Consider the following 27,768-nt stretch of genomic DNA (forward strand, 5'->3'; position numbering starts at 1 on the left):
ATTGCTTGTCCGACAGGGACGTCCTATGCAGAATTTACGTGGCTTGGAGGCATCTCCAACGGTCTCGATCACTTCACCTGTTTTGCTTGACGTCTGCCTTTGTAGATATACAAGTACGAGTACTCGGTGTAGATGTCTCATAGCCCAACCTAGTTCTTGCCTTGAGACAATGTCTTCCGTGTCGATGTTCGAGGGACAGTTGGTGGACCGATTCCACTGTATCGAGTTTCGATGGTCCCTAGCAGACGACGTCAGTTTCTCCTCGTCCACCTTCGGTCCTACCACTAGTACATACTACTACGTTAAGGAAAAGACTATTGGCCTTGAAGGGTAGTAACTACAGCACGCTGTGAACCTTGAAATATGTGTCGTCCTCGTAAGACACCATGGGAAAGACCCCCAACACCTTGATCTCGACTTTGACCGCGTTGATCGATGGCCTCAAGCCGATTGTGAGGCTGTGACCTGTGAGCCGTGCTGGAAATGGATGCCAAGACTGTTGATTATGTAATCCCACAGAAACCAACCCTGATTAGGCAATCCATAAACAGCGTTTGTCATGATGGCTCCAAAACAGCCCGCATCAATTGTATCTTTGCGATCGATACAATCCACGTCCTCCGCGCAGCACCATCAATTTGCCCACGCTTTCATGGTTTTCTTGCCATCTTCATGACATCGGATGCGCTGCCGTGGTGATATATTCTTCGGGACGCGACGATGAGGATTGTGGAGATAGTTATTGACGTACGCGCCGAGAATCGGAATCTGCTCCGGCACAAGTGCTGACTCGTTCGCAGGGCTTCAAGTCGTATGCCGTGCGAACAGTGATATCAGGATGGTACGCGTCTCTTATGCCCGATCTTCGTTTGTTTGAGAGTGTCTAGGATGGCCCGCGTTTCCTACGTTGCATTGCCGATTTGAACCAAATGCGCTGATCGCGACGTGTAGGGATGAATCGTTCAATTCGATTACTGGCCTCAATGGCAGCGGGAAGTCCAATATTCTCGATGCCATTTGCTTCGTCCTCGGGATTACGAACATGAGCACCGTCCGCGCGCAGAATCTCCAGGATCTGATCTACAAACGTGGTCAAGCCGGTGTCACCAAAGCCAGTGTCACTATCGTCTTTGATAATCGGGATAAATCCAAGTCGCCCATCGGGTTTGAGGAATATGCGAGCATCTCCGTTACGCGACAGATTGTCCTCGGAGGAACAAGCAAGTACTTGATCAATGGGCATCGGGCGCAGCAACAGACAGTCCAGAACCTCTTCCAGAGTGTCCAGCTCAACATCAACAATCCAAACTTTCTGATTATGCAAGGGCGCATTACAAAGGTCCTGAACATGAAACCGCAGGAAATCCTCGCGATGATCGAAGAAGCGGCCGGGACTCGAATGTTTGAAGATCGCAAGGAAAAGGCGACTAAAACCATGGCAAAGAAGGAAATGAAAGTCCGTGAGATAGAGGGGCTGCTCAAGGAAGAGATCGAACCGAAGCTGGAGAAGCTGCGAGGCGAGAAACGAGCGTTCCTGGATTTCCAACAGACACAGAATGATGTGGAGCGTCTCACGCGATTGGTTGTCGCACATGACTACGTCAAGAACAAAGAGCGACTCAAAACCGCAGGAAGGGAGTATGAGCAGAAGAAAGCCAGAATTCAAGAGCTAGAGGATCATGCAGCCCGGTTGAAAGGAGAAATCGGACATCTTGAAGAAGACGTGAAACGCGTCAAAGCTATGCGAGACAAGGAGCTGCGCAAGGGCGGCAAGTTCCAGGCTTTGGAAGACGAAGTAAAAGCAAAGTCTCACGAACTAGTCCGGCTGGCCACGGTCCTCGACTTGAAGAATTCCAGCTTGGCTCAAGAGAAGGAGAAGAAGAAGTCGATCCAAAAGGCCGTGTCCGAGCTAGAGCAACAGGTCAGGGAAAAACGGAATGTGTACGAAGACCTTCAAAAGCGATACGATGCTGCGAAAGCCGAGCTGGATTCTCAAACCGCGGAAGTTGAAGAGAAGGAAGAGCTGCTTCAGACGCTCCAAACTGGTGTCGCATCCAAGGAAGGCCAGGAAAACGGTTACCAGGGTCAACTCCAAGATGCCCGTAACCGCGCTAGCGCAGCCACCACCGAGCAGGAGCAAGCAAAACTGAAAATTGCTCACCTGGAGAAGCGGATTAAGGAAGAGGAACCCCGAGCGAAGAAGGCCAAGGAGCAGAATTCAGGTCTTCTGAAAGACCTGGAAGGTCTCAAAGCTCGAGCGAAGAAGCTGGAGGCGGAGCTGGCTAAGCAAGGTTTCGAGCCCGGAAAGGAAGAACAAATGTATCAGGAGCAAGCGAATTTGCAACGCGAAATCCGCGAGCTCCGTGAGAAAGCCGATTCGCTGAATCGCAGGGTGGCCAATCTCGACTTCACCTACGCAGATCCATATCCTGGCTTCGATCGCTCTAAAGTCAAGGGCTTAGTCGCTCAGCTTTTCACCCTCGATGAAGGCAAGACTAAAGCTGGAACGGCACTTGAAATCTGCGCCGGAGGACGCCTTTACAATGTTGTCGTTGACACTGCTGAGACAGGCACTCAACTCCTGCAGAAGGGGAAGCTCCGGAAGCGCGTCACGATTATTCCCTTGAACAAGATCAATGCATTCAGGGCATCTGCGGAGAAGATTGCCACGGCTCAAAGAATAGCTCCGGGTAAAGTTGACCTGGCGCTGTCACTCATCGGATATGACGATGAGGTGTCTGCGGCGATGGAGTATGTCTTTGGCAATACTCTTATCACCGAAGATGCGCAGACCGCGAAGAGAGTCACATTTGACCCCGCGGTGAGAATGAAAAGCGTGACCTTAGATGGCGATGTTTACGATCCATCCGGCACATTGTCTGGTGGAAGTGCGCCAAACTCTAGCGGCGTGCTTGTCATCCTGCAGAAGTTGAACGAGATCACTCGAGAACTAAAGCGCAAAGAGCGCGCACTTGCTAATCTGCAGGAGACCATGGCCAGAGAGAAGAAGAAGTTGGATAATATGCGTGCTCTCAAGCAGGAACTGGATCTGAAAAACCACGAAATCAGACTCACCCAAGAGCAGATCAACAGCAACTCCTCGTCTTCGGTGAGTTTATTTATTGCGGATTATATGTGTTTTGATTGCATAATTCACTAACATCAGAAGATCATTCATGCTGTGGAAGAAATGAAGGAGAATGTCGAAAGTCTCAAGCGAGACATTGCTGATGCGAAGAGACGCTATGAGGAAGCCGTCCGAGATATCAAACGAATCGAGAAGGACATGAAAGAGTTTGATAACAACAAGGACAGCAAGCTGGCAGAACTGCAGTCGACACTCGACACACTAAAGAAGAGGCTAAGCAAGAACTCAATTTCTGTGAAGACATTGCAGAAAGAGCTACAGGTGTCACGAGTGGAGTCTGAGCAGGCCGCCAGTGACCTTTCTGCTGCAGAGGAGCAACTCGCTGAGGCCGATTCCGCTATGAAGGCCCAACAGGAAGAAATTGAGGCCCTTAAGAAGGAGCAAGCAGACATCAAAGTGAGCTTCTCTCTGCTTCTCGTTACTATCGTGGCGTAGGTAACTGACAAATTTTCAGGATGCTCACGATCTTGCGCAAGCGCAATTGGAAGAAGAACGGGCCAAACTGACCAGCTTCGATGATGAATTGCGGGATCTCGAGGAGGCAATCCGCTCCAAGAATTCACGCATCACGGAGGAGAGTCTCGAAATGCAAAAGCTGGGTCATCAGCTGGAGAAGCTGTACAAAGACCAGCAGGCTGCTGCTCAGATGGTCGCCAACATGGAGAGCGAGCATGAATGGATCCAGGAGGAGAAGGACAATTTTGGCCGGCCGAATACGCCATACGACTTCCATGGCCAAAACATTGCCGAGTGCCGATCCACTTTGCGGAATCTGACGGAGCGGTTCCAGGGGATGAAGAAGAAGATCAACCCGAAGGTCATGAACATGATCGACAGCGTCGAAAAGAAAGAAGCCACTCTGAAGCAAATGATGAGGACAGTCATCAAGGACAAGAAGAAGATCGAGGAGACTATTGTGAACTTGAACGAGTATAAAAGGGAGGCGTTGGTCAAGACATGGACCAAAGTCAACAACGATTTTGGCCAGATCTTTGCAGATCTGCTCCCCGGCAGTTTTGCAAAGCTCGAACCCCCGGAAGGCAAGGACATCACAGAGGGTCTTGAAGTCAAGGTTTCGCTGGGCAAGGTGTGGAAGCAGAGTCTTGCCGAGCTAAGTGGTGGTCAACGGTATGCTCCCGTCCAGAAACATCTTGTTGGACAGAGTCTGATTGATCTTCAGGTCACTCATCGCCATCTCCTTGATTATGGCCCTTTTGCAGTTCAAGCCTGCCCCGATGTATATCTTGGATGAAATCGACGCCGCGCTTGACTTGTCTCATACCCAGAACATTGGCCGTTTGATCAAGACGCGGTTCAAGGGGTCACAGTTCATTGTAGTATCCCTCAAGGACGGCATGTTCCAAAACGCCAGCCGGATTTTCCGGACAAGATTCAGCGATGGTACTAGTACGGTGCAAGCGTTGACACCAGCTGATCTGAAATGATCCTCCTTTGTCGGCGTAGCTGGTGGATTTTCCATATCTGGTCGGTTTGGTAGGGAGTCGGGGTTTCTCTCGTGTTTGTTTTGTACAGGGTGTCTGGATGTTTCTATGATGGGATCTTGTAATGAGAAATGCTCCAATTGTTTATCTCCTGAAAGTTCAGGCCGCTCACTGAGAGATATCCCCTGACCCTGGCGATGCCCAGGTGCAACCAGGGAAGCTTATGCGACCCCTGATCTTGATGACAGATCCATATATAGCCTTGCGGTCTCTAACTTGAGCAGTCGGCCCTGTGATCCGACAGATATTGGCCCTTCTTTTACTGTAACTTGTCTCCAATGTGCAAGTGCCCTTGCCCACGAATAGGGGTGTGCACTCAGCATGATTATGTATGTTAAACCTTACCAAACACAGTATGAATACGGACTATTTACCAGTAATTCAACTTCTTGTTGAGGCTTAGCACGTTGAATGAGCTACACCTTAATTGGTAAGTAACAGCCCAGTGGATCCATCAATTTCCGTAACTTTAACCATTTCCGATCGGGGTATGCCCCAGGCACATTCGGCACGAAACGGGTTGGACAATGACCACGTCTTCCGCGTTGGCCTGTCCTGTCTTTCACTCATTGCAGCGGACTGAAGAGCTCTGCGCGAAGAAATCTGAGAAGTCCAGCTGCGCGCACGGAGCAACAGGATTTGCGCAGGACGACATTAGTTTTGTCAGTGAACGTGCCTCGGGCCGATCGATTTACGGTGTCATCGTCCGCCACCATATCGAAACAGACCACGAGGGATATTTGTTTAGTATAAGTTTCAAAAAACGCACGCATTTCGTACAGTGAAATTGTCAGGGATCGTTCACTCAAGACACAATATCTCGGCGGTTGTTTTAATATTCCTTCTGAGAATCTCGCCTCGGAAATGCCCGACGACGAACCATCGCTTAATATCCCCTCCCTACTCACCCTCGCGGTCGTGTCGTTCTTCGTGATCCGCTGGTTCCTCAACCGCGACAATGGGAACGGCTCAGCGAGCACTGCAGGTCGGTCTCGCGGCCGTCAGATCGATCCAGCGCAGGTCGAACAAATTTCACAGATGTTCCCGCAACTCGACCGGCGGGATATCATGTGGGATTTGCATAGGAACGGGGGCAGCGTGACGGCGACGACGGAGCGTATTTTGTCCGGCCTAGGACTGGACAGGGTGCGTATTTCATTATTCCCCTATTGCCGTCTCCTTTCCGAACTGATTACTGACGATGGGGATTAAATAGGCTCCTCCTTCGTTCCAGCCTCAGATCCCTCAAGCGTCCCCAGCGGAGACGTCGCGGACCACAACGCAATCGCAGTCGTCGTTGAAGATCACCACTCCCAACCTCATTACGAGGTACAATCTCACTTCGCGCCTGTCCGAGGAACCAACAACGGACGGAGAACAGTCGTCCCAGCCAGCCAGTGGCGGTTGGTCGCAGAACAAGATCGAGCGACAACGCATGTTGCAGAAGCGAAGGGATGACATGATTCTGGCGGCTCGACGAAGACTGCAACAGAAAGAGCGAGAAGCGGCGAGCCATACGACCAGCCCAGCGCTATAAATCCCACTTTGCACTGTTCAAGCTATCGTGCCTCACGGTGGAATGCGAGGGAACTATGGATGGACCCTGGTTATCACTATTGGCGGCTTCCATGATAAAGAGTGGTTATCCTGTACTGTAAGAAGTTAATCCTCATCAGGATTCAACCCTTCTCTGGAATGAATTCCACTTGAACATAGCAATATCTCACAGGGTCAATTCGTCAAGAGCTCGTTATCGTATCAGCAGGGCATAGCCGTCGCCTCATTCTATATACAATATTGACAGAACATGCCCCTAAACAGAGGCGTGCGCCGGAAATCGACGCCGATCCAGTGTGAACCGGGTTGGGTATGATCATAAATCCATGCTGGTATCCTCATCTTGGGTACCCTGATACCCCATACCAGGACCCTCTTCGGCCATTTGTTCTCGACGTGCCTGCTCGCGCGACGCACCAATCTTCCGTAACCCATCCACAACGCCCGCCACGAACCCACGCATCTCCCCAATTTCCATCGCTCCTACTCCCGTCAGCGCAACACCGCCACCGGCTGCCGCAGCCGTGTCAAGCACCTCGATGCCCTTGCGCATCTTCGCCATCCGGACTTCACGCAGATCCTTCAGGAGCCGACGCACCTGATCCGGCTCGGGAAGGTCATCGCTCGCAGCGTCCAGCAGCATATGCCCTACTTCCAGCCAGTGATAGGGGAGCGCGACTTCCCTGTTCGGCATTGACGCGTCGGAATGTGTGAGGGCTGTGTTCTGCGGGAGGAACGGCGGAGTGGGGTAGTATCTCTGTCCGTCAAGCGTATACAGGGGCCCTGTCCTCGAGGGTTGCAGTGGTGGTGATGATGAGGGGGAATACTCGCGCCGGCCACTTCGTCGCTGGCCTGGTAATCGCGGTGGTGGGGAGAATGCATCTGCATACTCGCGCGTTTCGGTTTCAAATTGCAGGATGAGCTGTAGAGATTCAGGTTGGAGCCAATACGGCGGCACGATGTTGACGCGCCGCTGGCGTTTGAGTAGAAGGGCTAGCCATAGAGGCAGTGAAGCGCGTTGCGGTGGTACGAGCTTGTCTGTTGGACCCTACGATATTGGACCTCTTTGTCAGATCGACCTAGTTCGTCTGATCTCCAGATGCTCACTCACTCCCAGTAGCTCCAGTCCCTCCAATCGCTGTCGAGGGACCACGGTAACCATCTCCATTTCCGCCAGGAATTCAATCTCCGAGGGCGTCAGGCCCCGAGGCAAAGGGAACGCCATGGTGTTTTGGCCGTCGTGAATTCTCTGTTCTCTTCGTTCGAGTCATGAGGCTAACGCGCGACGAAACCCGACACGGTGGGCATAACAGCAACGACACACCGTACGCGAGGTAGTTGGCTGAAGACAGCCCTCCCACCTATACCAATTCTGTGACGGCCATCCTCGAATCTGCGACGGCAATTCGTCTGAAGCCGTGATCAAATAGATCAATCGTTTTGTGGTGTTTTTCACAGTTTACTCAAAAGCGGCTTAACCTATGTTTGACATGTTTGCATTCATTGACCATGGCGGCCTTGCCGCCTTAGGCGTAGCAAATTACCCAGGTAGGTTAAGGTTAGGCTTCTTGACCAATCAGGGACGAGATCTGCAGCATGCACCCATGCATGCATGCGGTAATGAGTTTCGATTCCGAAGTCGATGACAGTCACCTTGACGCGCGCTCGAAATCTCGTTTGAGCGCCAAAAATTCCTGAAGAAAATATTTATCCAGTGCCATTGGAATCACACGGAATCCGATGCTCTCTCTAGCTCTCACTCGAAATGCCCCCTCCGCAAATTGAAACCGGGTCAACGCTTGCCGTGCGTTACCTGGTACCCTTCATTCTGCTCACATTCGCTGTCTGGAGAACCCAGGTCAAAACCCATGTTCCCGAGCCTTACCTGGACGAAGAGTTCCATGTCCGCCAGGCGCAGGCGTATTGGAATGGCAATTGGACACAGTGGGACCCCAAGATCACCACGCCGCCGGGCTTGTACATTTGGTCCTACTTGATTTGCACGGTTCTGCGACTCATTCGTGGCTGGCCGGAGACTGTTGGTGTGAACGAGCTTCGCGAAACCAATGTCAGCACCACGGCGCTTCTTCTGCCATGGAGGCTGCAGATGCTGCTCGAACTGCTGCGGGGAGAGCGCAACACTCGGCCGTCCGGTGCGAGAATCAGCCACACGGTGCTGAACATTTGCTTGTTCCCGCTGGTGTTCTTCTTCTCTGCTCTGTATTATACCGATACGCTGGCGCTCCTGGTGGTGGTCGAGACGTACATTTGGGATTTCAAGCGAGCCCAGTCAACTAGAGCTCCCAAGACGTGGGCTGAGGCCTTTGCTGACCTTACTTCCCTTCAGAGCCTGCTTTTCCTATCATTTGGATTGGCCTCTTTGGCTGTCAGACAGACAAATATATTCTGGGTATCGGTCTTCTTTGGAGGACTTCAAGCTGTTCGAATCCTGCGTCAGAATACCAAAGCAAGCACTTCTGCCAATGCTGCCGAGATCGTGGCCAAGGGGCTCCAGGGCGAGTTGTACGATCCACTTGTCCAAGAAGCATCTTTTCTTGGTAAGGACGCAATGATCTATCGTCAATGAGCGTAGCTTATAGGTGTAGATTATCTTAAAACTGCCGCTTCCCTAACCAGTGCCACCGTCAAACACCTTCCTCTGGTGGCCATGTCGATTCTTCCTCATTTGGTGATCCTCGCTGCTTTTGGGCTCTTCGTTTTATGGAACGGCGGCGTCGTCTTGGGTGAGTCTATATCAACGGAGAAATTAGCAAAACAGATCTAACCTGTATGTAGGACACCACGAGTTCCACACTCCTGGCATCCATCTGCCACAGATGCTCTACATTTGGCCATGCTTCATCTTCTTCTCCTGGCCGCTGCTCCTCATCGGACTGGCCAATGTCATCCTGCCGAGCGGTTGGCTTCCAAAGTTCTTCGATTACGGTCTCAACAACCCTAATCGGCTACCAAGGATCCTCACCGCACTGGGAATCATTCCACTGATGCTAGCAGCGATCCACTTCAACACCATTGTTCATCCATTTATTCTTGCCGATAACCGTCACTACGTCTTTTACGCTTTCCGACTGCTCACCCGCTACCACCCCGCGGTGAAGTACGCCGTCACGCCGATCTATTTCCTGTGTGCATGGGCTGTCATTACAGCATTCGGACTCGCTGCACCCCGGGAGAAGACCCCCGAGGATTCACCCGCGGACGTCGATTCCAAATCCATCAGCGCCAGCGTCCAGCAGACTGAGCAAGAACCTCAGACACCATCCAAGAGAAAGGACAAAAAGCAGCAGCGCAAGCAAGCTACTACCAAACAGCCCAACGAAACCGCAGCCAGCGCCACCCAACAATCGAAGAAAACCCAGGTCATCACGCCCGACGTTCTCGCCAAAATCCAGGAGCACATCGAGCGACGCCGGCAGCAGGACGCCGCGCAGCAGGTGCGCGTCAGTTTCGTCCTCGTTTGGCTGGCCGCTACCAGTCTCAGTCTCGTCACCGCGCCGCTCGTCGAACTGCGCTACTTCATCATTCCGTGGGTCATGTGGCGTCTCCATCTGCCAACCTTTCCTGCGCCGACCGTCTTGCGGCAGGGTAGTGCCGGTGACGAAGTGGGTGCCTTCAAGACTAGGTTTCTGGCGAATTTACCACAGGTCATGGAAACCTTGTGGCTTGTTCTGGTGAATGTAGTCACGGGATATGTGTTTCTGTTCAAGGGGTTTGAGTGGCCCCAAGAACCGGGAAAAGTGCAGCGATTTATGTGGTGAAAACTTCTCTCAATTTATTTTCCATTCTTGTCTGTGTTTCAAGGGGAATTGCGTTAGATACAAACAGATCAACGACATGGCTGTACAGATCCAGAAACTGTAGCATCGACCAGCTTTCCAGTCAAATCGAGTCGATGGCAGCAGTAGCTATCTTCATGATAGGAACTCGCTGACATCGCTGCCTCGTTCAAGTGCTTCCAAGAACTTGACTATCTTGTTGTGTCCGAATTCCCTGGCGACCTCGAGCGCAGTCTTTCCGTGGTCATCCTTCTGATTGATGTCCGCCCCACTGTCAATGAATTTCTGGACATGAATCGGCGTCACCTCCTTTGGAGGGAGGCATCGAAGAACGGCAGCAATACTGAAATCCTCACGTTCAACGAAGTATTTCAACCCTGTGGAGGGTTCAAGGCAGTCGGCTGCACAGACAATCGGAGGTGGGTATTCATCACCAGAGTCTCCACGGGGGATTTGATCCAATTTCCAGTCAGCACCAGCGTCCAGCAATATCCGGATCACGCCTATTTGGTTCTTTATGCAGGCGTAGTGCAAAGGAGTGAGTCGATTCTTCGTCACCCGATTGATATTGGCTCCTCGGGCTATAAGGGCCTTGACAACATCTTCCATACCCGCGATGGCAGCAAGAAAAATGTACTCCTCTGGATAGGATTCCGGGCTGGATTCGGAGCTGGAATATCGCGACCAGATGAACGGCACTTGATCGAGCTCGGTGCACCGTAGGAATAGGTTTATGTCAACAGACTTCACGCCGCCAGGGCAGCTGAAATTCGGGTAGTCATCGAAAGTCCCCTCGGGCCACTTCCAGGCAAGTATTTTGGGAAGCTTCTCCGAATTTCTCCAGAATAGTTCATCGAGTAGATTCAGTAATTCCTCTGGGATTTCTTTGAGATGTCGGATATGGGCAGCAAACTGGCGGCCACAGTAGACTATGGCGTCCGTGAAAATATTTCCAGAAGGAGCATCTGCTAACAAATGCTGAAGACACATTATCGCCATTTGAGCATGAGCCTCTTCTGCTGTTGGTATCAATTCTGCGCATTCTGGGGGTATTCCGCGCGGTGGGTTGGTGAAGAAGTTGTGAACGGTGAAATGTTTGACGGAAACCGAGTCGTAAATCCAGTTCGTAACGAGCAGGTCAAATGTGACTGCTTGGATGTCAGAACAACTGTAATCGGGCGTCCCATCCTTTCGTATCTTCTGATCGATGGAGACGGCGTCAAGAAGTATGGGTTCCTCCAAGGGCTCCTTGGCGTACATCGTCCATAGAAAACACCGCTGGGCCAGCCTCCTACTAGCCTCTGGGAGTCTGGAGATTTTCTGAAATATCCGAATATAGGTCTCATCGAGGCCCATTGGTAACATCTCTAGTTGACGTCTCACGTCTGGGCTCCGGGTCCGAGCGAGATCTTGCAATTGATATTCGACCCAGAGGAACCTGTATTACCTGCGTTAGGAAACGCCACGGCACCAAGCACATCGACGAAGCGCCTCACTTACATTCCATTCGACTTTTGGATCAAAGTTTCAACAACTTGCTGCTGGAGATCCGGCTTCAGATGCTTCAAATCCTTTGATACTCTATTTCGGACAACTTCCTCCAAGTCTGACATCACGCAAGACTTAGTTAAAATGACTTTCAGTGCCTTGCCAGAGATACTGTTGGCAATATCTTCCTCGCGACGACTTGATATGAAGATCTTCACATTCGGACACTGGGGACCCGTGATGCATAGAAGATGCAGGAGAGGCTGTCGATATCTCTCGTGGCATTCATCAAGACCGTCCAATACCACGAAGACCTTGTTGAAGTGTTTCGCACATTCGACAAACATGTTCTCCAAATCACTCAAATGCGGCTTCCTAGCGTTTCGCTTGAACTTGTCGTAGAGTTTGGATATTTCTGCTGGAAGCGCATCCATGCATGAGCATATTTGTTTAATGAGCATCGACAGCACCCGGGCTGGAAGACTCTGTATGTCCATATCACCTCCTCGGATGTATGTGTAAGCAACAGCAGACTGCATTGCTTCTTGGTTTTCTGATAAGTGATCTATCACTAGGGATCTGCTCGTCGTGTCAATCAATGAAAAGGCCCAGTGCAGCAAGACACACTTACGCCAGCACGCTTTTGCCCATTCCAGCTGCCACGTGCGATTAGATGAATGCAACCAAATAATCAGCATAACATAATCACATACCTGATCCGTATAACCACAATAAGGTAGGGGTGTTATCTGACAGCCAGTTCACAAATGTTTCATGCTTCAGAAGCCAGGAGCCTGTATTATTATAACGCTTCCTGCGAATGTTATCATGCAATGCATCAGCGTCAGCCTGGGAAATCCATTCAAGGAACTGAGTCCGCCGCACTCCTAAAGTAACTCGAAATTAGCAACTGCGGAGGGCTTTGGGTTCTCTCATTCTTACCAGCATCTGCTGTCCTTTCCCGTTCCATGTTTTTATTAATGTCCAGAGTTGAGTTCATGGTAACCGCGGTACTAATCATTTCTAAGTTCTTCTCATGATGTTCCAGGTCTGACAGAATTTCGCTAAATTGCTGTTCGAATGGATTCCATTGCACTTTCGCAAATACCCGTAAGCTGCTCGGTTCTTCAGTAGCAAGTCAGCTTGGAACCTCTCTCATAGATGCTCCCTGAGGGCTTGAGGCTCACTTCTCATGTTCTCGATGTCAACGAACGCGTGCTGAGCTTCTCGACAAAACGCAAGAATGTCACCATAAATTGCAACAAGAGTCTACAGGTTCAGTGTGTGTACAAGCATCAAGATCCAAGAGGGATGAACTTACACTATGCAGTAGTGGCTCGTGACTGCTATTCCTGACATACAGGTTCAAGATTTCAAGGCGATCGGTAAGTCGTTCAAGCATCTCACTCAACTTCTCATAATATTCAAAGTACTTGAGTGCGGTCTAGTTGTGTCGGTTAGTATGGTCATGGTAGGTCAAGCGTTCGGAAAGGCCATACACACATTGAATATGACTCTGATTACACCTATTACAATAGAACTGACATCTGGATACGACTGGGCGCTGATGACAGCGCCAGCCATTAACGTCTCCACAGCGTAGAGGAATCTTAGGCTCCGATGCGCAACCTTTCGGGAGACGGAGTGTGCTTCATGTTGTTTGTTCAAGTCGTCCAAGATCTGGTGGACTTTGGTGGGCGACATGAGTTCGATACTGGCCCAAGCAACCTTTTCTTTCTCCGTAAGACATTCCCAGTGACGTTGCCATGCTTCCTGAAATGCTGCATTTGAAGTGCAGGCCACAATACACTCAATCTTTGATACTTCGGTGGCTTTGAACGGCGCGGCCTTTGGGCTTTCGCTTTCGGGCTTTACAGCCTCTGACTTGTTCTGAGAATTGGAAGCACGATTCTTTCCTTTGAGTACGAATCTTTTGAGAGAACGCATGTCGATGTCTGTGTTCATGATGCCAACTGCCAACTTGGAATACCCAAAACCTCGCATGCGAGGCCGGTAGACCAGCCTTTTATGCTGGATTCTGCGGTCCAGTCCATTTTACTATGTGGCTTTGATCAGCAACCAGGGCGGGATTGAGGCGTCCGCATCATTGGATGTGCTTTTTCCGTGCTCGACTACCTGCAGAATGCAACAGGGGCAAGGCTGGTGATCGAAGTAGTAGTACCCAATCAACATGAATACCCAATCAACATGAATTCGTCGGGGGGGCCGTTGTAGCCTGAGGCAGCCAGCAGCGGTTAGGTTAGGTTGTGGGCGGCAGTGAGCTTGGCGAACTCATTCCTCCCGGACCAGCCCAACCGCCTGGGAGTTCGAAAGGGAAATGCAGCGTCGAAATCAGTCATGGTCAATTCGCCATCATCCCAACCTTTCACAGCCATGCATCCCTCAAAAAGGCAAAAAGTTGATCATGAAGTGTTGGCAGATGGTGACAGGACGATTAAAACGCTAGCTCCCAGGTTCGAGTCTCCTGTGGCTAATTTGAGGTCGCTGGAAAGGTCAATTAGCCCCCCTGCAAGGAGCAAGAGCCAACAAACACAGCCTCAAAGCCCACCGAACAGCGTCTGTTGTAGCTCGGTATCAACCGGTCAGCACGGCTTAGAAAAGAAGCATGACCCGGCCACAACGCGAAGTCGCCCGAAACATATTTCGTCTCCATTCAAACTCACGTATATTCGAGATATTCCCTTCTCGACTGGAAACAATAATGAGACAGTCCAGCTGCGGGATATTTTGGGTGATCCGATGATTCGAGAATGCTGGCAATTCAATTACCTGTTCGACGTGGATTTTCTGATGAATCAGTTCGATGAAGATGTCCGAAGCATCGTTCAAGTTAAAATTGTGCATGGGTCATGGAAGAAAGAATCCGAAAATCGCATTCGAATTGACGTGAGCCGACAGATTTCGTTTTGATGTTATGCCAATCTGACCTTCTTTAGGAAGCATGTGCCCGGTATCCGAATGTTGAAGCCATCACAGCTTACATGCCGGAACCATTTGGCACTCACCATTCAAAGATGATGGTGCTTCTCCGTCATGACAATTTGACGCAGTATGTTGATGGCGTTCGTTTAAGATACATACTGATGATTGCAGAATTGTCATCCACACCGCGAATATGATCCCGGGAGATTGGGCAAATATGTGCCAAGCTGTTTGGCAATCGCCTTTGCTACCGTTGGAATCGACAACGCCCCATACGAACGAACTTCCTGCATTTGGGACAGGTGCTAGGTTCAAGAGAGACCTCCTGTCCTATCTTGAGTTTTATGGCCAGAAAAGAACCGGCTCCCTTGTGCAGCAACTCCGGAAATACGACTTCTCTACGGTCCGAGCTGCATTGATTGCAAGCGTTCCGTCAAAACAGAAACTATCTGGGCTGGATAGTAATAAGAGCACATTATGGGGCTGGCCAGCATTGCGCGACATAGTCAAGCGAATTCCTATTGAAAACTCTGCTAACAACCATAGAAAACCACATATCGTAATTCAGGTACAGCGTTCCAACACCTGGTCTCTAAGTCTCGCAATACAGAGTACTGATTCTCTTCAGGTTTCGTCAATAGCATCTTTAGGCCAAACGGACAAATGGCTAAAAGATGTCCTGTTCCATTCTCTGTGTCCAAATCCGCCATCTCCGACCAAGCCAGAGGGGCCTCAGTTCTCAATCATCTTCCCGACTCCGGACGAGATCCGTCGTTCATTGAATGGTTACGGTTCAGGTGGCTCGATCCATATGAAATTGCAGACTCCGGCCCAGCAGAAGCAACTTCAATATTTGCGTCCCTACCTTTGTCAATGGGCCGGCGATCAACATGACGATTTTGAGGAACTGGATGTCGAAAAGGGAACCACGGCTCACCCGACAGCTGTGCCCAAGCGCGAGGCAGGGCGGCGACGCGCAGCACCTCATATCAAGACATACATTCGCTTCTCTGACGACTCCACTATGGATCAAATTGATTGGGCCATGGTGACGTCCGCGAATCTGTCAACCCAAGCCTGGGGCTCCGCAGCAAATGCAAACGGAGAAGTCAGGATCTGCAGCTGGGAAATCGGTGTTCTTGTCTGGCCCAGTCTTATAGCAGGTACATTTAATAGTCCGGATGACGCCCATGTGGAACGGTCCTCAGAAAATTGCCAGTCGGTCGTGATGCGGCCTTGTTTTAAAACAGACTTGCCCAGTCGACCCTCTGTCGACACCGATAGTGAACTGGATGACCGGGAATCAATCCCGTCAACAGTTGTTGGGCTACGAATGCCATACGACCTTCCGCTGACACGTTACAGGGCACATGATGTACCATGGTGCAACACTGTTCACCACTCCGAGCCTGACTGGCTTGGGCAAACTTGGGAGTGATGATGCCAAGCTGCTGGTCTAAGGACGATCCTATGTTTCTCAACTTACGCAGATATGAGCGAAAAGTCTTTCTAGACATGTTGATCGTCATTCAATCTTAGATGGTATACATATATAACGCCCATTTCGATTGGCAGCGCCATTTTCCCGCCCCTGGTTCTCTTACAGACCATACTTCTGTTTGATATTCTCGACCAGCTTGATATACTTCTTCTGGGCTTCGGCAGGAGTGATACCGGTTTCGGCGACCTTCTTCCAGGCCGCTAACTTGGCCTTGCCCTGTTGAGGGAAACGCTGGTCAACAACGTCTCTTTCGAAAAAGCAAACACATTCGCGAACGTGGGCATACCTCAAAATCAAGCATACCAGGTTGTTTTGCCTGCTTGATAGGAGGGTTCTGAAGGCTCTCCTTGAAGTGGGCATAGAGCTGAGGGGCATTCCGTCAGTCTCAGGGTTGATGTTCTCTCAATCAAACTCTCTGTTGTTCGCACCTCGAGCAGCTCATCTCTGGTGAGTTCAACCGGCGGTTTCCTAGTCTTCAACGAGGTCATAAACTCTGCGGCTTCGGCGAACTTCCGGGCGAGTTCCGCGTCACCGGAAGCTTTCGTGGCAGCCTCCAAGTTCTGGTCAAACACAGACTGCTCGTCTTTCGGCATGGTTCAGGATGTAATGTTTGGAGTAGCTGTCAATTGAAGCTGATATCAGTCAACTGAAGTCCCCGCAGCAAGAGTTTAAGAGCGAAAGAACACGGGCGAAGGCTGAGGCAATGCGAAGTGGAAGAGAGACCCAGTGTTGAGGGTTTTGCAACGTCTTCCACAAATCAGACCAATCTGAGGTGTGGGCACAGGGAACACTGTGGACAAACGACAATGCTATTCACAAGTATAACTTACTATATGCTGTTACCGAGCAAGTTGACAGATATTGAAGCCAACACTGAAGAATTGAAGATCAACAGATTCCTGCTCAGCTTCGATTGCGATAGCCTGGAGGCTTATGTAGTTGGGGGCCCTTCATGGCGGGGTTCCCATCTGGCAGCTCCATGACTAATCTAGTACGTATACGTGGTATCTGGGTGCTAATTAGGGCACTGAGCCAGGATTGTTGAGCTGTGTGCACTTAACCTAGGAGTCTAGAGGGGTGTTCGAAAATCCATCACATGCTTGGCCAGTTTTCAGTCAGCGAATGAGGGGGGTGCGTTGGGGGGAGGATGAGGGGTCTGGTGATCCACTTTTCGTCAGGCCCTGATCAGATGAGGAAAATCAGCATCCGGTTTCCGGAACGGCGGTCGAGTTCATATTCTCTCCTGTAGCAATACCCTATTCTTAATAATTGAAGTACTAGATGACTTGAAATGTCAATATTGAAGAATGGAAAGGATCATAATACGCACATGGTCCATCGTTGGTTGTGGGAATGTGTCTGCATTCCGAAGATCTCAGATGATCGAAACGCGAGTGACGTAATTTCATGCATCTGAAGATATTCAGATGATTTATTATGTAGGGACCTTCAAAAGTTCAGATGAATCCTGATCCATGTGAATGCAAAGTAAATTCCTTGACAAGACCATCAATTCAGCTGATTCAGTGCTATCTACTTGGTAGGTACTCCGTACCTGTACCCGATTGACGATGCGTGTCACATGCTCCCATGAACAAGTCCCAAAAGCGACCCCAAAACGCCACCGCCATCGAATCAGTGCAGAGAAATTACATGATCAAAAATAAATGGAAAATCAAAGAGAGGTTCCTGCAGGTATCACCAGACGCACTGCGAGATTCACGAGTAACAAAAAGCACTCGAGAGAAAGAATCACCAATCGGCCGCCCATCCGTTCTTGTTCAGGAACTCTTCGCAGACCTGCTTGAGCGCATAGTTGGGTCGCAGGTCTTTGACGGACATGGGTACGCGCGTGATGGGATCTACGCCCGACTGCTCAATGTGCTTCGTGATGGCGACCCGGTCAAAGCTATGCCCGGACAAAGTAACAACGGGGTCATGCATAATCTCGAAGGTGATGTTGTCGACGACGTAGTCGGGAATGACCTGGGACAAGTCAGAACAACGTTCTCCGGCTGGGGCAGGGGAAGGCCAACATACTCTCTCAGCGACCTCGCCGTTCGTCGCAGCCTTGAAGGCCTCGCGCACATATTGGATTTTCTTCTGGGCCTCCTCCCGCAGGGCTCGGGCGTCCTCGTTGTACGCAATCTCGCCGATCTCGCCACGTTCAAGCTGTCGTTTCGCTTCTTCCAGGTCGCGCTCGAGCTCCGCCTCAATCAATCCCTCCACACTGGCCAGAGTGCTGTTCATTTCTCGCAAGCGCGCGGTCTCCTTCATAGCCCAGATTTTCTGCTTGGCTTTCAGCACGATTCGGGACAAGCTCTCGGCCTGTGCTCCATTGGTCTCCAAGCTGGTACGGTACGCTTCGATGGCCACGTCGTATGCCTCTTGCGGCCGGTTGAGTTCTAGCAAGGCTTGCCCAAGGTAGACGCTACTCTTGAAGCTTGTAGGGGTCTTGGAGCCAATGAGCTTAATGGCGGCTCGTGCATCCTGCTCAGCGCCCTCCCACTTTTCCAGCTTCAGGCGGGTGACAGCCCGGTTGGTGAAGAAGCTTGGTTCGGACGGATTTTTGGAAATCCTGCAATATTGTGTGTCGCTGGTCAGTACTATTCTAATTTCCCCCACAATTTGTATTCTCCTTTCCCGCGGGTGATTTCACGTACGCTTCCGAGTATGCCTCCTCCGCACCGGAGTAGTCGCCCTCTTTGAAGAGCTGGTTGCCCTTTTCTTTGAGCTCATATGAGGTCGGCATTGCTGATGTGACCCGCGCGACGTAGAGCACAGTCCGGACCGTTTCCTGTAGTGGAAAAAGCGGCTACCACTCCGTTGTAGAGGGTCAAAATCGCATTTGTAAGAACGTGAACAGGCACAGTAAACAATTGCGATTGTGATTCACGTGACCAAGTGTTGTAGGAACGACAAAGTCCTCCAGAACCTGTCTGAGTGTTATGCACTGAATGGTTTCTTTTTGTGTCCTGAGTTTCTCCGAACTACTGTCAAGTTGGGGGTGGAAGATAGCGGATGGAAAGGTATCGATGTTGGCCGAAACTTTAAAGCATGCATGCATTTGTAACGACGACCAGGCACTTTTTTATATCTCCAGATGACCATTTTCATGCAATGGAAAAAGCAGCAAATGTCCGGCATTTACGTAGATTATGACAGCGGGCAATCTTAGTTTCCTCTATTCTTTCCGCTTACTTTTTGTCGCCCAAACTTATGTACAGAGATGTCAGGAACAAGCCCAGGAAATATCCGACAAGTCCTCGTAGCTTCCAATTCAAATGCATCATCGATTTGGTCCAAACACATGATTGCTTCCCGTCATCCAGGGTCCATGGCAACCCGACCGTGGAATGACTGGTGGCGAAGGGACGAACTTTCTTCGAAGCGGTCGGAACCTAGCGCCCCATGGAGAATCATCTTTCGATCGATTTGAATCGTTTTAAGCGCTGCTATTGAACTGCTTCTCGTAATCGGTGATGGCCTGGACCTTGGCCGCGGAGGCGCTCTTGGGATCGAAGCGGTAGGTCAGCCAGTCAAGGGCGAGTTTCTTGGCCAGCTCGATGCCAACCACGCGCTGGCCCATGCAGAGCACCTGGGCGTCGTTGCTCAGGACGGAACGCTCGACGGAGAAAGGGTCATGGGCGGTGACGGCGCGGATGCCGGGAACCTTGTTGGCCGCGATGGCCACCCCGAGGCCAGTTCCGCAGATGAACAGGCCACGGTCGGCTTTGCCCTCTGCGATCATCTTGGCTCCTGCCACGGCCGGGTGAGGATAGGCCGTCTTGTCCGATGTGTCGTTCACGCCGACGTCCACGACAGACTCAACCAGAGGGCTTTTCTCCAGCACAGCCTTGATCTCCTTCTTGTACTGGAAACCGGCGTCATCGCCGGCCATGACGATGCGGAGAGGCTTGAGATCGGCAGACATGTTGGGCAAAGGGTATCGATCAATGGAAATGCGATATGTACAGCAATCGATGGGGACGTATGTACGAGATAATATGCAGAAAATGAGTGATACCAGGCAAACAGAAGAGCAAGGAGTCCTTTTTATATCATCCTTGAAATTACTGTACTGCAGTCGATCCCCGTCTCCAATCTACCCGCACCGGGCGCCCGCCCGGAACCACCGATCGGTGGATAGGCCAAACCATAAACCATAGCTCGGCATGTTTTACAAGGGTTTGAGTAGAGCAGGTTTGCTTGCTAAGCATTGATCAAGAGCCAATTAACCACTTCATCCAGATCAGTCGCATACGCTTAATGCGATGTGGCGGAAGGTCGGCTGCCCCGCGATGAGATCATTGAATCCATGGAGGCTCCGCAGCGTAAAAGGTTGTCCTCCCCACTCCCCCGGTTAAATTGAAGAGTGAAGACGCAGTCTTTTGTAGGAGTCAATTTGGATCAACGATGAAGAATGAATGGCAAACCGCATGTGCAATCGAACCAAGGTGCATTGCGCTCGCATTCCGCTCACTGTCAGGGAAGAAGTGACAAGTGCATGAACCATGGCAACTGAATGGCTCCGACAAACCGATTGTTTCTCGGGCCGAAACGGAATACCGAATGAGGTGTTTCCGACGGTCTGCTGCTTTCGTGCCTTCGGTCCAACTCCGATGGTCGTCGCCACCTCCCGTTTGATTGGACAAATTGATTTAGTCAGCTGTCGGACCTCGGCTTATTGCCGAAGAGGGGCAAGACTGGATAACTGGATTCCTGACTCGGTCAGGTGACTGCTAGCGTAACTTCCTTATCAGGGTTAGGGTACGTTTCCGGGGATGACGCCGATCGGCCGACGGGGCTTCCAGACTTGTCCAAGAACGGCACTCCATCGCATCAGAGCGAGTTCATCGTCGAAGGACAGAGACGGACGAAGAAGTATTCGAATGAAGTACTAGATCTCGTAGGTAGCCCTCTATCTAGATCCATCCCTCGACGCATCCTACGAGGAAAGTTGGTTTCCGTCACGGGAACCGCGGTAACCCCTCCACTCGAATTATGCGATTTCACTAGTCTCCAACTCGTAGGTTGTCTGATTCCTTCTCCAGTCGGTCTCGCTGATTTTTTGATAGCTTCAGGTGCTCGATACATAATCGCTTGGGTGACGTTTTCGCCTCACCCGCGGGAGACCTTCGCTCTAGCTTTACGGTCACAGTAACATTCTGCCTAGCAAACACGACCGAAACAGCCGTCACCCAATCTTGCTTTCCAGTCTGACTCTTGAGCGAGAGTACGCTGGTAGATTGCTGCCACAAGACGCGCGATTTCAAAATGGCGTCCTCCGACTCCGTCACCTATCCCGTTCTCCCTCGAAAGATCCTCTTTATCTCGTTGAAGATGTACTTTACCCCCTCTCGCACCCTGGAATATCTCCGCGGGTTACTTGACCCCAAGAATGAGATCGTCCGGCCGCAGAACCGGGAGAAATTGCTCCTGGCCCTGATCCCCGATTTCCTGACCGTCTACCCTTCCGCCCAAATCATCCGGGAGTGGGAGTCAAGCACCAACCAAGAAAAAGCAGATCATTTGCCACCCCCGTTCCTGCTCGGTGCGCAGGATTCATTCTGGGAATCCCTCGGTCCGTACACCGGCGAAGTATCGCCGCTGGCGCTCAAGGAGATCGGCGCGTCGATCGTGGAGCTGGGTCACGCCGAGCGCCGATCCATATTCGGAGAGACGGACGAAATCACAGCCAAGAAAGCCGCGGCGGTTTCCGCCCACGGTCTGATCCCGCTGGTCTGCATCGGGGAAGTGAACACTCCCGGCCCGGAGACCTGCGCCGCAGTCGAAGCGGCGGTCAGGGAATGCGAGGTTCAGGTCCGCGCGGTGCTGAAGGCCCTGCCGGAGATGGCCCCCGTCATTTTCGCGTACGAACCCGTCTGGGCGATTGGGAAGCCGAAGCCAGCGAGCGTGGAGCATGTCTCGGCCGTGGTGACGGGCATTCGGGCTGTTATTGGGAACCGACCGGGCCCGGTGCGTGTGCTCTATGGGGGCAGTGCTGGTCCGGGGTTATGGGGTCCCGGTGGGCTTGGGAAGGCTGTGGACGGGATGTTCTTGGGTAGATTCGCGCATGAGATCGAGGGTGTTAGAAAGGTTGTCAAGGAAGTCGAGGAAACATTGTGACGTAGCATTTTTTTGAACCTAGCTATAGAGCGTACGTATAGGTCAAGGCGAGTGTATTATACCAATTACGATGAACTGTTGGCTTTTTTTTCGAATTTCAATCACTGTTTAGCAATGGCGCGTTCCTTGCGCAGTTCGTTCTTCACCCGGGTGATGGTGCCGACACCTCCGTACACGACCGCCGTGTACATCATGGCAACCGATGCACCTGCGTCCAGCACGGCCTGTGCCTGTTTACCATTGGTGATTCCACCAGAGGCGAAGATCGTCTTGTCGACACCAGCCTGTGCAAGCTTCTCGCGATACCGCGCGACCAGATCCACGATGCGGTCAAAGAGTTGCGGTCCCGAATAACCACCCACTTCACTCAACACCTTCTGCTCGGCGGGCGGCAGGGTAAATCCTTTCGGCAAGGGATCCGGGCGTTGTTTCGTCGTGTTCCCGACAATGATGCCATCGACTCCCGAAACCTGCACTGCATGACAGATCCCCGCCACCTGCTCATCCGAGTCTTCGTCGGGGCTGACCTTGACCATGACATACGGCTTGACTTTGCGGTCGATCCTCTTGGCGGCGTTCACCACCCCTTTCAGAATCGCGGTCAGGGGTTCGGTTGCTTGCAGATCGCGAAGTCCGGGCGTGTTAGGACTGGAGACGTTGACAACCAAGATATCGGCATACTTTCCAAGTCGGTCGACACAATACACGTAGTCCTTGGTCACCGCATCGATATCATTGTCCGGTGTGGCCTTGTTCTTGGCAACCTGAACGGCGAGCAGTTTTCCCTCCGTTAGACTTCCTGGCGGAACGCCGGCTTCGCCGTTCAGAACCCGCCGCTCGGCTCGCGCATCGAATCCGAAGCCTCTGCTGTAGGCAAACTCTCGCACACGCTGCTGCAACACCTGGGCCATGTGATCGGCACCCTTGGAGTTCAGGCCGTAACGGTTGATCATTGCGGACTGCGATAGCAGCCTGAATACACGCGGCTTCGGGTTTCCCTCCTGAGGCAGGGGTGTTGTACCGCCAACTTCCACAATCGCGGGTCCCAAGGCGAACAAGGGATCGGGGATATCGGCATGTTTGTCGAGTCCCCCAGAGATACCGATGGGATTAGAGATTGTATACCCAAAGACCTAACTGTCACAGTCAACAGGAAGCTCAAAGTTTACTTTGACAGCGGAAGATGGTCAACCTTTGTCGCTAAAAGTCCGTCATTGTCCGGATGTCCACGTTCTCGCGGGTGCAGCCCCCAGCAATACAGTCTCTTCAAGGTAGCAACACCCACGTGATGTGCCTCCTCCGCGTCGGGGTACAGCCAGCGGAGGAGTGGAACGACCACATAACGGTGCGCACTCGCCCTGGTATCCGTGACGTACAGGTAGCCGCCTACAAGCCCGGCCCCAAGCAACACGCGAAAAGCAATTTTTCCAAAGGCACTCTTAGAGCGCTTGACGGGTTTCGCGGCCACCTCTGCAGCAGAAGCTGCCGCCGCTGCTGTCTCCGAGGCCGTTGTCGATGCGTGCCGAAGCTGCAGAGGACATGTTTGACGGACGAGATACGAGGGCGCGCGTTGGGAGAAAGACGCTGGTACGGGAGACACGTGGCCCCTGCGTGATATTGCTCGGAATGAGGCCCTCATTGGGTGTCGGCGTCAGGAGCGGATGGCGATAACTGTCGAGGGGGGCCAACTTTCATCTATGTTAGAATTTTCGCTGCCAGTTCACTTTGCGGCCATTCGATGGCTTCAATTGACCGAATTGAGATACACCTACATCATCTAACACTTCCGGAGGGATGTTTTTGTACAATTGATCCCAAAGAACAGAATGCGCTGCAATTCAATCTGTTTCCGTCATCAGTCGTGAATTGAGATGCCGTCTATGCACCGTAGGCGGTGAGGCCATCTCTTCGACAGAGCCCTCCATACTCCATACGACATGCTTACTCGCACAATAATAGTCGCTACACTGTCTCCTGTTCCGACTGTACTGGCAATCGCTCTAATTCGAAATCAGACATGGGCAGCTACTGCTGATCTTTGAACTGATCGCGCAACATCGGGATTGTTGACGTTGAGTGCTGGAGGAGTTATCCGTACAATGACCGGAGTTTTGCATTCAGAATGCCTGCAAAAAATAAAGTTGCAGAACGGTTCTGTCAAGATACCGCCAAGAGACGTTGAACTTACCGTTAATTGTGTACGGAGTAGGAGAATGTCATTGGTCAGTCGCAGTTCGGTCTCATAAAAAAGCACTGTGATTGGTCGCAAGGTCCCTATACACACAGCCCAACTTCCGGTAAAATCAAGAAATGAACTTGAAGTTGGTCCTTGCTTGGAAAACATTCCGTACGGAGGATGTATCGGTAACCGCTCCATACTATAAGTAGATGAAGGTCTACGAAGCTGAGGTTGCCTCCGCCTTTCGCAATTACGGAGGAATGAATGAACCTACCGCCCCGTAATCATTGCGCTGGCAATGCCTGGTTCAACTTCACCAAGCCACGATCTGATCATCTCAAGCCGGTTTGGCCGTTTAGGCATAACAGTTTTAACTAGTATAATCTAACAATTTCGATGTAAATAACCGCTCGTTCAGCTTGTAATTACCGAGAACCCCAGACGAGGACTGGGGGCTCGGATCCTACATACAGTATCTGATTGGCAACAGATTGGCATGATCTGCTCTGATAGGACCAATGAGAGAATGGTTCTTCTTGGCATCTAAACTAGAACCGAGATCATCTTCCGAAGGACCACCTTCTCTCCAGTATCAAGCTGAATTTCTTCAATGATGTTATCCCATGAACAATCGACATTTGTTCAACATTTCTAACCAACAGGCACGTTTCAGGGACAGAAGCCAAATCACAGAGCCAAGCAAGCCGGTGAACTTTTGTTCAAAACTCCAGGAACGTTCCAATCTCGAAGAGGTTTAGGGCATCGATCCCAAAGTTCGTATCGTGTGGGCTTGCCGGCTTGGCTTTACTCCAAGATCATTTTCGGTTTGATAATTTATTGCAAACTACAAGCCAGATGCCAGCTGAACTTCCGCGTGGATCCATCCATCCCAGCAAACTTCGGCAGGTCGGCACTCTTGGAGTCGCGCGGACAAGAACAATGGTTACTGTGCCACGATGGAGGATGGGGAATGAATTTGCTGGCGAGCTTCAGAATACGGAAACTCTGGGGACGGGATGAAGTCAAAAAAAATCAAGAAATATAGTTTCAAAATAGATCATGAGTCCCGTCGCGAAACCCTATATAAACTCTTACGTGGGCGAGGGGAGTTGTACCAGCTACCAGCAATGGCATTGTTCGTCCTTGCGAACCTCTCAAGTGCAATCCAATTACTGTTTTCCGACTGCGAATCATGGACCTGATCGGTGATCTTCTGGACTGGGTTTCGGATGACAAGCACTCTGGCGGAGGGAGCGGCGGAGGCGGCGGAGGAGGGTACGGAGGATCAGGATATGGAGGATCAGGGTACGGAACATCAGGACATGGAGCCTCAGGGCATGGAGGAGCGCCAGGCACAGCAGGAGGAGTGGGCCATGGCGGACAGACATTACACCAAGGAGGAATGGTGCAAGCAGGAGGAGGAGGAGGTAGTGGCAGCGGACATCACGGAGGTGGAATCTCCTCTATAGCAGAGACAGCTATGGACGACGAGTGGTACGGCCACAAGGTGCTGCGGCCTCATCATGTCTTCGATGTCTTCAAGGACGTGAGTGAATCGGTCCTGAACAATGTGTCTCCATGTATAGGCAATTGATGGTTTTCGCCCAGGCATCGTCCTCCTCCAAATCAGGGTCATATCAAGTCCATCCCGTCGGTGGTACGTCGCCTATGCAAGGGCCATCCTACCACTCTCGTCACATCCAATCTCTTCGTGGGCGCTTCTATCACCCCGATGCGTTCCAGCTGTACCTCGGCTCTCCCCAAGCCGGCTCTGCCGACAGGCGTCATTCTTTCATGGCCGTCACACCGGATTGCGTTTCGCGAGTCCAGTACCAAGATGGCGATAGCCTTCTGGGCCTGCGAGCCGATGTCGAGATCTTCGAGCCGCAGCATTCTGCCTACACGAGATACCAGGTGCCGATGTCTTACCAGACCACAAACAGCCAGAACCAAAGTCTCAAGGGCTCGGTCGTCATCACGCGTGAGGGTGTCGAGCGAAAGTACCGGGTGGAGGTCACGCGGTACCATCCCATTGGCGTCCCAACCCCTCCGACGGTGCTGGTTTTCCATTGGAAGCCCTCCAAATCAGTTCCGTCATTGCTGGGCGATCGAAACAACAGCCCACAGGATGGAGACATGAAGCTCGTTCCCGCGGACAACCCGGAAAGGGTGCTTGCGGTGTGGCAGAACCTGTCGACACGACAGACAGTGGGTCGCTTAAGTGTGATTGAGAAGGCCGACGATCCCACTGGCCTCCTTGTCGAGATAGTGGCGAGTTGTCTGGCTGTTGTCATGGCCAAGAAGACTTCTGCAAAGGGATTATTGCAAGGGATTACAAAGGTGATCTGATGGGTGCTTGTCAACAGTATCCCCGGTGTCTGACATTGGGTGGAACCAGTTCCTGTTCCTCCGCTTCACACGATTATTTTCCCATTAATCCGGGGTTTTCTTTCCTATGTATAATATAGTCCTGAATTCATCTTTTTTTTTCCCCGAAGGCATCAGGAACAAATCAAAGGTATCATTCGCTACAGTGTTTCAGCCTCCTGCTGGCTGCGAGATTGAGAAGCCGCAACACGGCCATCCCCTCAGGGGTAGCTTTCCTTTGGTTGATCCGCTACGCCAGAGTCTGCGGACTCATCCGAATAATGTTATATACCTTCACCATGACGTCAAAACTCTTCCGGACAAACCTTAGATGTCGAGCTTTCACCATTGCATTCGAACCGAAACCTTTCCTGCCACTATTGTCAAAGCACCCACCACCGCAATGGCATCCTATCTGGTGACTGGCGGATCATCCGGTCTCGGCCTAGAATTGGTCAAGATCCTCGTTGAATGTTTCGAAGAAAAAGATGTCTTCCAGGTCATCGCGACGGTTGGGAAGGAAAGCGAATCTTTGAGGGATCTGAAAAGAAAGCATGAATCTCGACTGTTTGTGCTGCAGATGTGTGCCACGGACGAGAATAGCGTCAAAGAGGCCGTCAAGAAAGTCAAGGGCATCACCAACAATGGATTAGATATCCTGATCAACAATGCCGGGGTCATGAGCCAGACGACAACGGATGTGACGCAGATGTGAGTTCAGGGGTTGTTCTTGTGAAATCCAACGACTAGGCTCTTCGGGAATGGGGTTGCTAACGCAGTCCCCGTTAACCATAGGACCGATCTTGTTTCAACGTTCTGTGCAAATGTTAACAGTGTCCATCTTGTGACGACAGCATTTCTTCCCTTACTGAAGAACGGGAAGAGCAAAAAGGTTCTGAACATGTATGGATCATCATCCTGATCGCAACCTATCTTGTTGGGACAACCACTGATTCGTCACGATTTGCAGCTCGTCCGCGATGGGCTCGATTGGGCTCGCACAAAAGTACATTGGCTATCCTAAACCTGCATACAAGATCTCCAAGGCGGCCTTGAACATGTTGACAAGACAGTATGCTCTGGACCCTGGTCTACACCAGGAAGGCTTCACGTTCCTCGCCGTCAATCCAGGGGTATGTCGCCTTGTCTAAAGCCTG

At 51.4% G+C, this 27,768-nt stretch overlaps 14 protein-coding genes across 14 annotated transcripts; 8 read left to right on the forward strand and 6 right to left on the reverse strand.

Moving 5' to 3' along the window:
- Positions 1 to 720: 720 nt before the first annotated feature.
- VTN31DRAFT_3080 (uncharacterized protein) lies at positions 721 to 4,593 on the forward strand (the record flags this gene model as incomplete). The annotated part of the gene is made up of 6 exons (XM_069403320.1): positions 721 to 747; positions 801 to 841; positions 952 to 3,109; positions 3,170 to 3,544; positions 3,603 to 4,276; positions 4,329 to 4,593. The coding sequence occupies 6 exons, from the start codon at positions 721 to 723 to the stop codon at positions 4,591 to 4,593; spliced, it is 3,540 nt and encodes a 1,179-aa protein (XP_069262513.1).
- A 921-nt stretch (positions 4,594 to 5,514) lies between these two features.
- VTN31DRAFT_3081 (uncharacterized protein) lies at positions 5,515 to 6,187 on the forward strand (the record flags this gene model as incomplete). The annotated part of the gene is made up of 2 exons (XM_069403321.1): positions 5,515 to 5,796; positions 5,867 to 6,187. 2 exons carry the CDS (start codon positions 5,515 to 5,517, stop codon positions 6,185 to 6,187), a joined length of 603 nt encoding a protein of 200 aa, XP_069262514.1.
- A 336-nt stretch (positions 6,188 to 6,523) lies between these two features.
- On the reverse strand, positions 6,524 to 7,432 carry VTN31DRAFT_3082 (uncharacterized protein; the record flags this gene model as incomplete). The annotated part of the gene is made up of 2 exons (XM_069403322.1): positions 6,524 to 7,255; positions 7,319 to 7,432. 2 exons carry the CDS (start codon positions 7,430 to 7,432, stop codon positions 6,524 to 6,526), a joined length of 846 nt encoding a protein of 281 aa, XP_069262515.1.
- Positions 7,433 to 7,972: 540 nt separating this feature from the next.
- On the forward strand, positions 7,973 to 9,986 carry VTN31DRAFT_3083 (uncharacterized protein; the record flags this gene model as incomplete). The annotated part of the gene is made up of 3 exons (XM_069403323.1): positions 7,973 to 8,765; positions 8,814 to 8,951; positions 9,004 to 9,986. 3 exons carry the CDS (start codon positions 7,973 to 7,975, stop codon positions 9,984 to 9,986), a joined length of 1,914 nt encoding a protein of 637 aa, XP_069262516.1.
- A 153-nt stretch (positions 9,987 to 10,139) lies between these two features.
- Positions 10,140 to 13,496, reverse strand: VTN31DRAFT_3084 (uncharacterized protein; the record flags this gene model as incomplete). The annotated part of the gene is made up of 8 exons (XM_069403324.1): positions 10,140 to 11,442; positions 11,505 to 12,071; positions 12,124 to 12,148; positions 12,206 to 12,379; positions 12,435 to 12,617; positions 12,680 to 12,761; positions 12,814 to 12,936; positions 12,996 to 13,496. 8 exons carry the CDS (start codon positions 13,494 to 13,496, stop codon positions 10,140 to 10,142), a joined length of 2,958 nt encoding a protein of 985 aa, XP_069262517.1.
- A 390-nt stretch (positions 13,497 to 13,886) lies between these two features.
- VTN31DRAFT_3085 (uncharacterized protein) lies at positions 13,887 to 15,873 on the forward strand (the record flags this gene model as incomplete). The annotated part of the gene is made up of 4 exons (XM_069403325.1): positions 13,887 to 14,399; positions 14,450 to 14,562; positions 14,607 to 15,003; positions 15,064 to 15,873. The coding sequence occupies 4 exons, from the start codon at positions 13,887 to 13,889 to the stop codon at positions 15,871 to 15,873; spliced, it is 1,833 nt and encodes a 610-aa protein (XP_069262518.1).
- A 162-nt stretch (positions 15,874 to 16,035) lies between these two features.
- Positions 16,036 to 16,529, reverse strand: VTN31DRAFT_3086 (uncharacterized protein; the record flags this gene model as incomplete). The annotated part of the gene is made up of 3 exons (XM_069403326.1): positions 16,036 to 16,152; positions 16,223 to 16,300; positions 16,365 to 16,529. The coding sequence occupies 3 exons, from the start codon at positions 16,527 to 16,529 to the stop codon at positions 16,036 to 16,038; spliced, it is 360 nt and encodes a 119-aa protein (XP_069262519.1).
- Positions 16,530 to 17,688: 1,159 nt separating this feature from the next.
- Positions 17,689 to 18,688, reverse strand: VTN31DRAFT_3087 (uncharacterized protein; the record flags this gene model as incomplete). Its single annotated transcript, XM_069403327.1, has 3 exons — positions 17,689 to 17,922; positions 17,977 to 18,514; positions 18,600 to 18,688. The coding sequence occupies 3 exons, from the start codon at positions 18,686 to 18,688 to the stop codon at positions 17,689 to 17,691; spliced, it is 861 nt and encodes a 286-aa protein (XP_069262520.1).
- Positions 18,689 to 19,381: 693 nt separating this feature from the next.
- Positions 19,382 to 19,870, reverse strand: VTN31DRAFT_3088 (uncharacterized protein; the record flags this gene model as incomplete). The annotated part of the gene is made up of 1 exon (XM_069403328.1): positions 19,382 to 19,870. The coding sequence occupies one exon, from the start codon at positions 19,868 to 19,870 to the stop codon at positions 19,382 to 19,384; it is 489 nt and encodes a 162-aa protein (XP_069262521.1).
- Positions 19,871 to 20,558: 688 nt separating this feature from the next.
- On the forward strand, positions 20,559 to 21,035 carry VTN31DRAFT_3089 (uncharacterized protein; the record flags this gene model as incomplete). The annotated part of the gene is made up of 4 exons (XM_069403329.1): positions 20,559 to 20,600; positions 20,672 to 20,820; positions 20,956 to 20,965; positions 21,015 to 21,035. 4 exons carry the CDS (start codon positions 20,559 to 20,561, stop codon positions 21,033 to 21,035), a joined length of 222 nt encoding a protein of 73 aa, XP_069262522.1.
- Positions 21,036 to 21,213: 178 nt separating this feature from the next.
- Positions 21,214 to 22,065, forward strand: VTN31DRAFT_3090 (uncharacterized protein; the record flags this gene model as incomplete). The annotated part of the gene is made up of 1 exon (XM_069403331.1): positions 21,214 to 22,065. One exon carries the CDS (start codon positions 21,214 to 21,216, stop codon positions 22,063 to 22,065), a length of 852 nt encoding a protein of 283 aa, XP_069262523.1.
- A 101-nt stretch (positions 22,066 to 22,166) lies between these two features.
- VTN31DRAFT_3091 (uncharacterized protein) lies at positions 22,167 to 23,704 on the reverse strand (the record flags this gene model as incomplete). Its single annotated transcript, XM_069403332.1, has 2 exons — positions 22,167 to 23,198; positions 23,258 to 23,704. 2 exons carry the CDS (start codon positions 23,702 to 23,704, stop codon positions 22,167 to 22,169), a joined length of 1,479 nt encoding a protein of 492 aa, XP_069262524.1.
- A 1,732-nt stretch (positions 23,705 to 25,436) lies between these two features.
- On the forward strand, positions 25,437 to 26,593 carry VTN31DRAFT_3092 (uncharacterized protein; the record flags this gene model as incomplete). The annotated part of the gene is made up of 2 exons (XM_069403333.1): positions 25,437 to 25,790; positions 25,853 to 26,593. The coding sequence occupies 2 exons, from the start codon at positions 25,437 to 25,439 to the stop codon at positions 26,591 to 26,593; spliced, it is 1,095 nt and encodes a 364-aa protein (XP_069262525.1).
- Positions 26,594 to 27,014: 421 nt separating this feature from the next.
- VTN31DRAFT_3093 (uncharacterized protein) lies at positions 27,015 to 27,762 on the forward strand (the record flags this gene model as incomplete). The annotated part of the gene is made up of 3 exons (XM_069403334.1): positions 27,015 to 27,322; positions 27,407 to 27,514; positions 27,582 to 27,762. 3 exons carry the CDS (start codon positions 27,015 to 27,017, stop codon positions 27,760 to 27,762), a joined length of 597 nt encoding a protein of 198 aa, XP_069262526.1.
- Between the last annotated feature and the right edge of the window lie 6 nt (positions 27,763 to 27,768).

Source organism: Thermomyces dupontii (assembly GCF_041956625.1).
Source record: "Thermomyces dupontii strain NRRL 2155 unplaced genomic scaffold VTN31scaffold_2, whole genome shotgun sequence".
Classification (NCBI taxonomy): Eukaryota; Fungi; Ascomycota; class Eurotiomycetes; order Eurotiales; family Trichocomaceae; genus Thermomyces; species Thermomyces dupontii.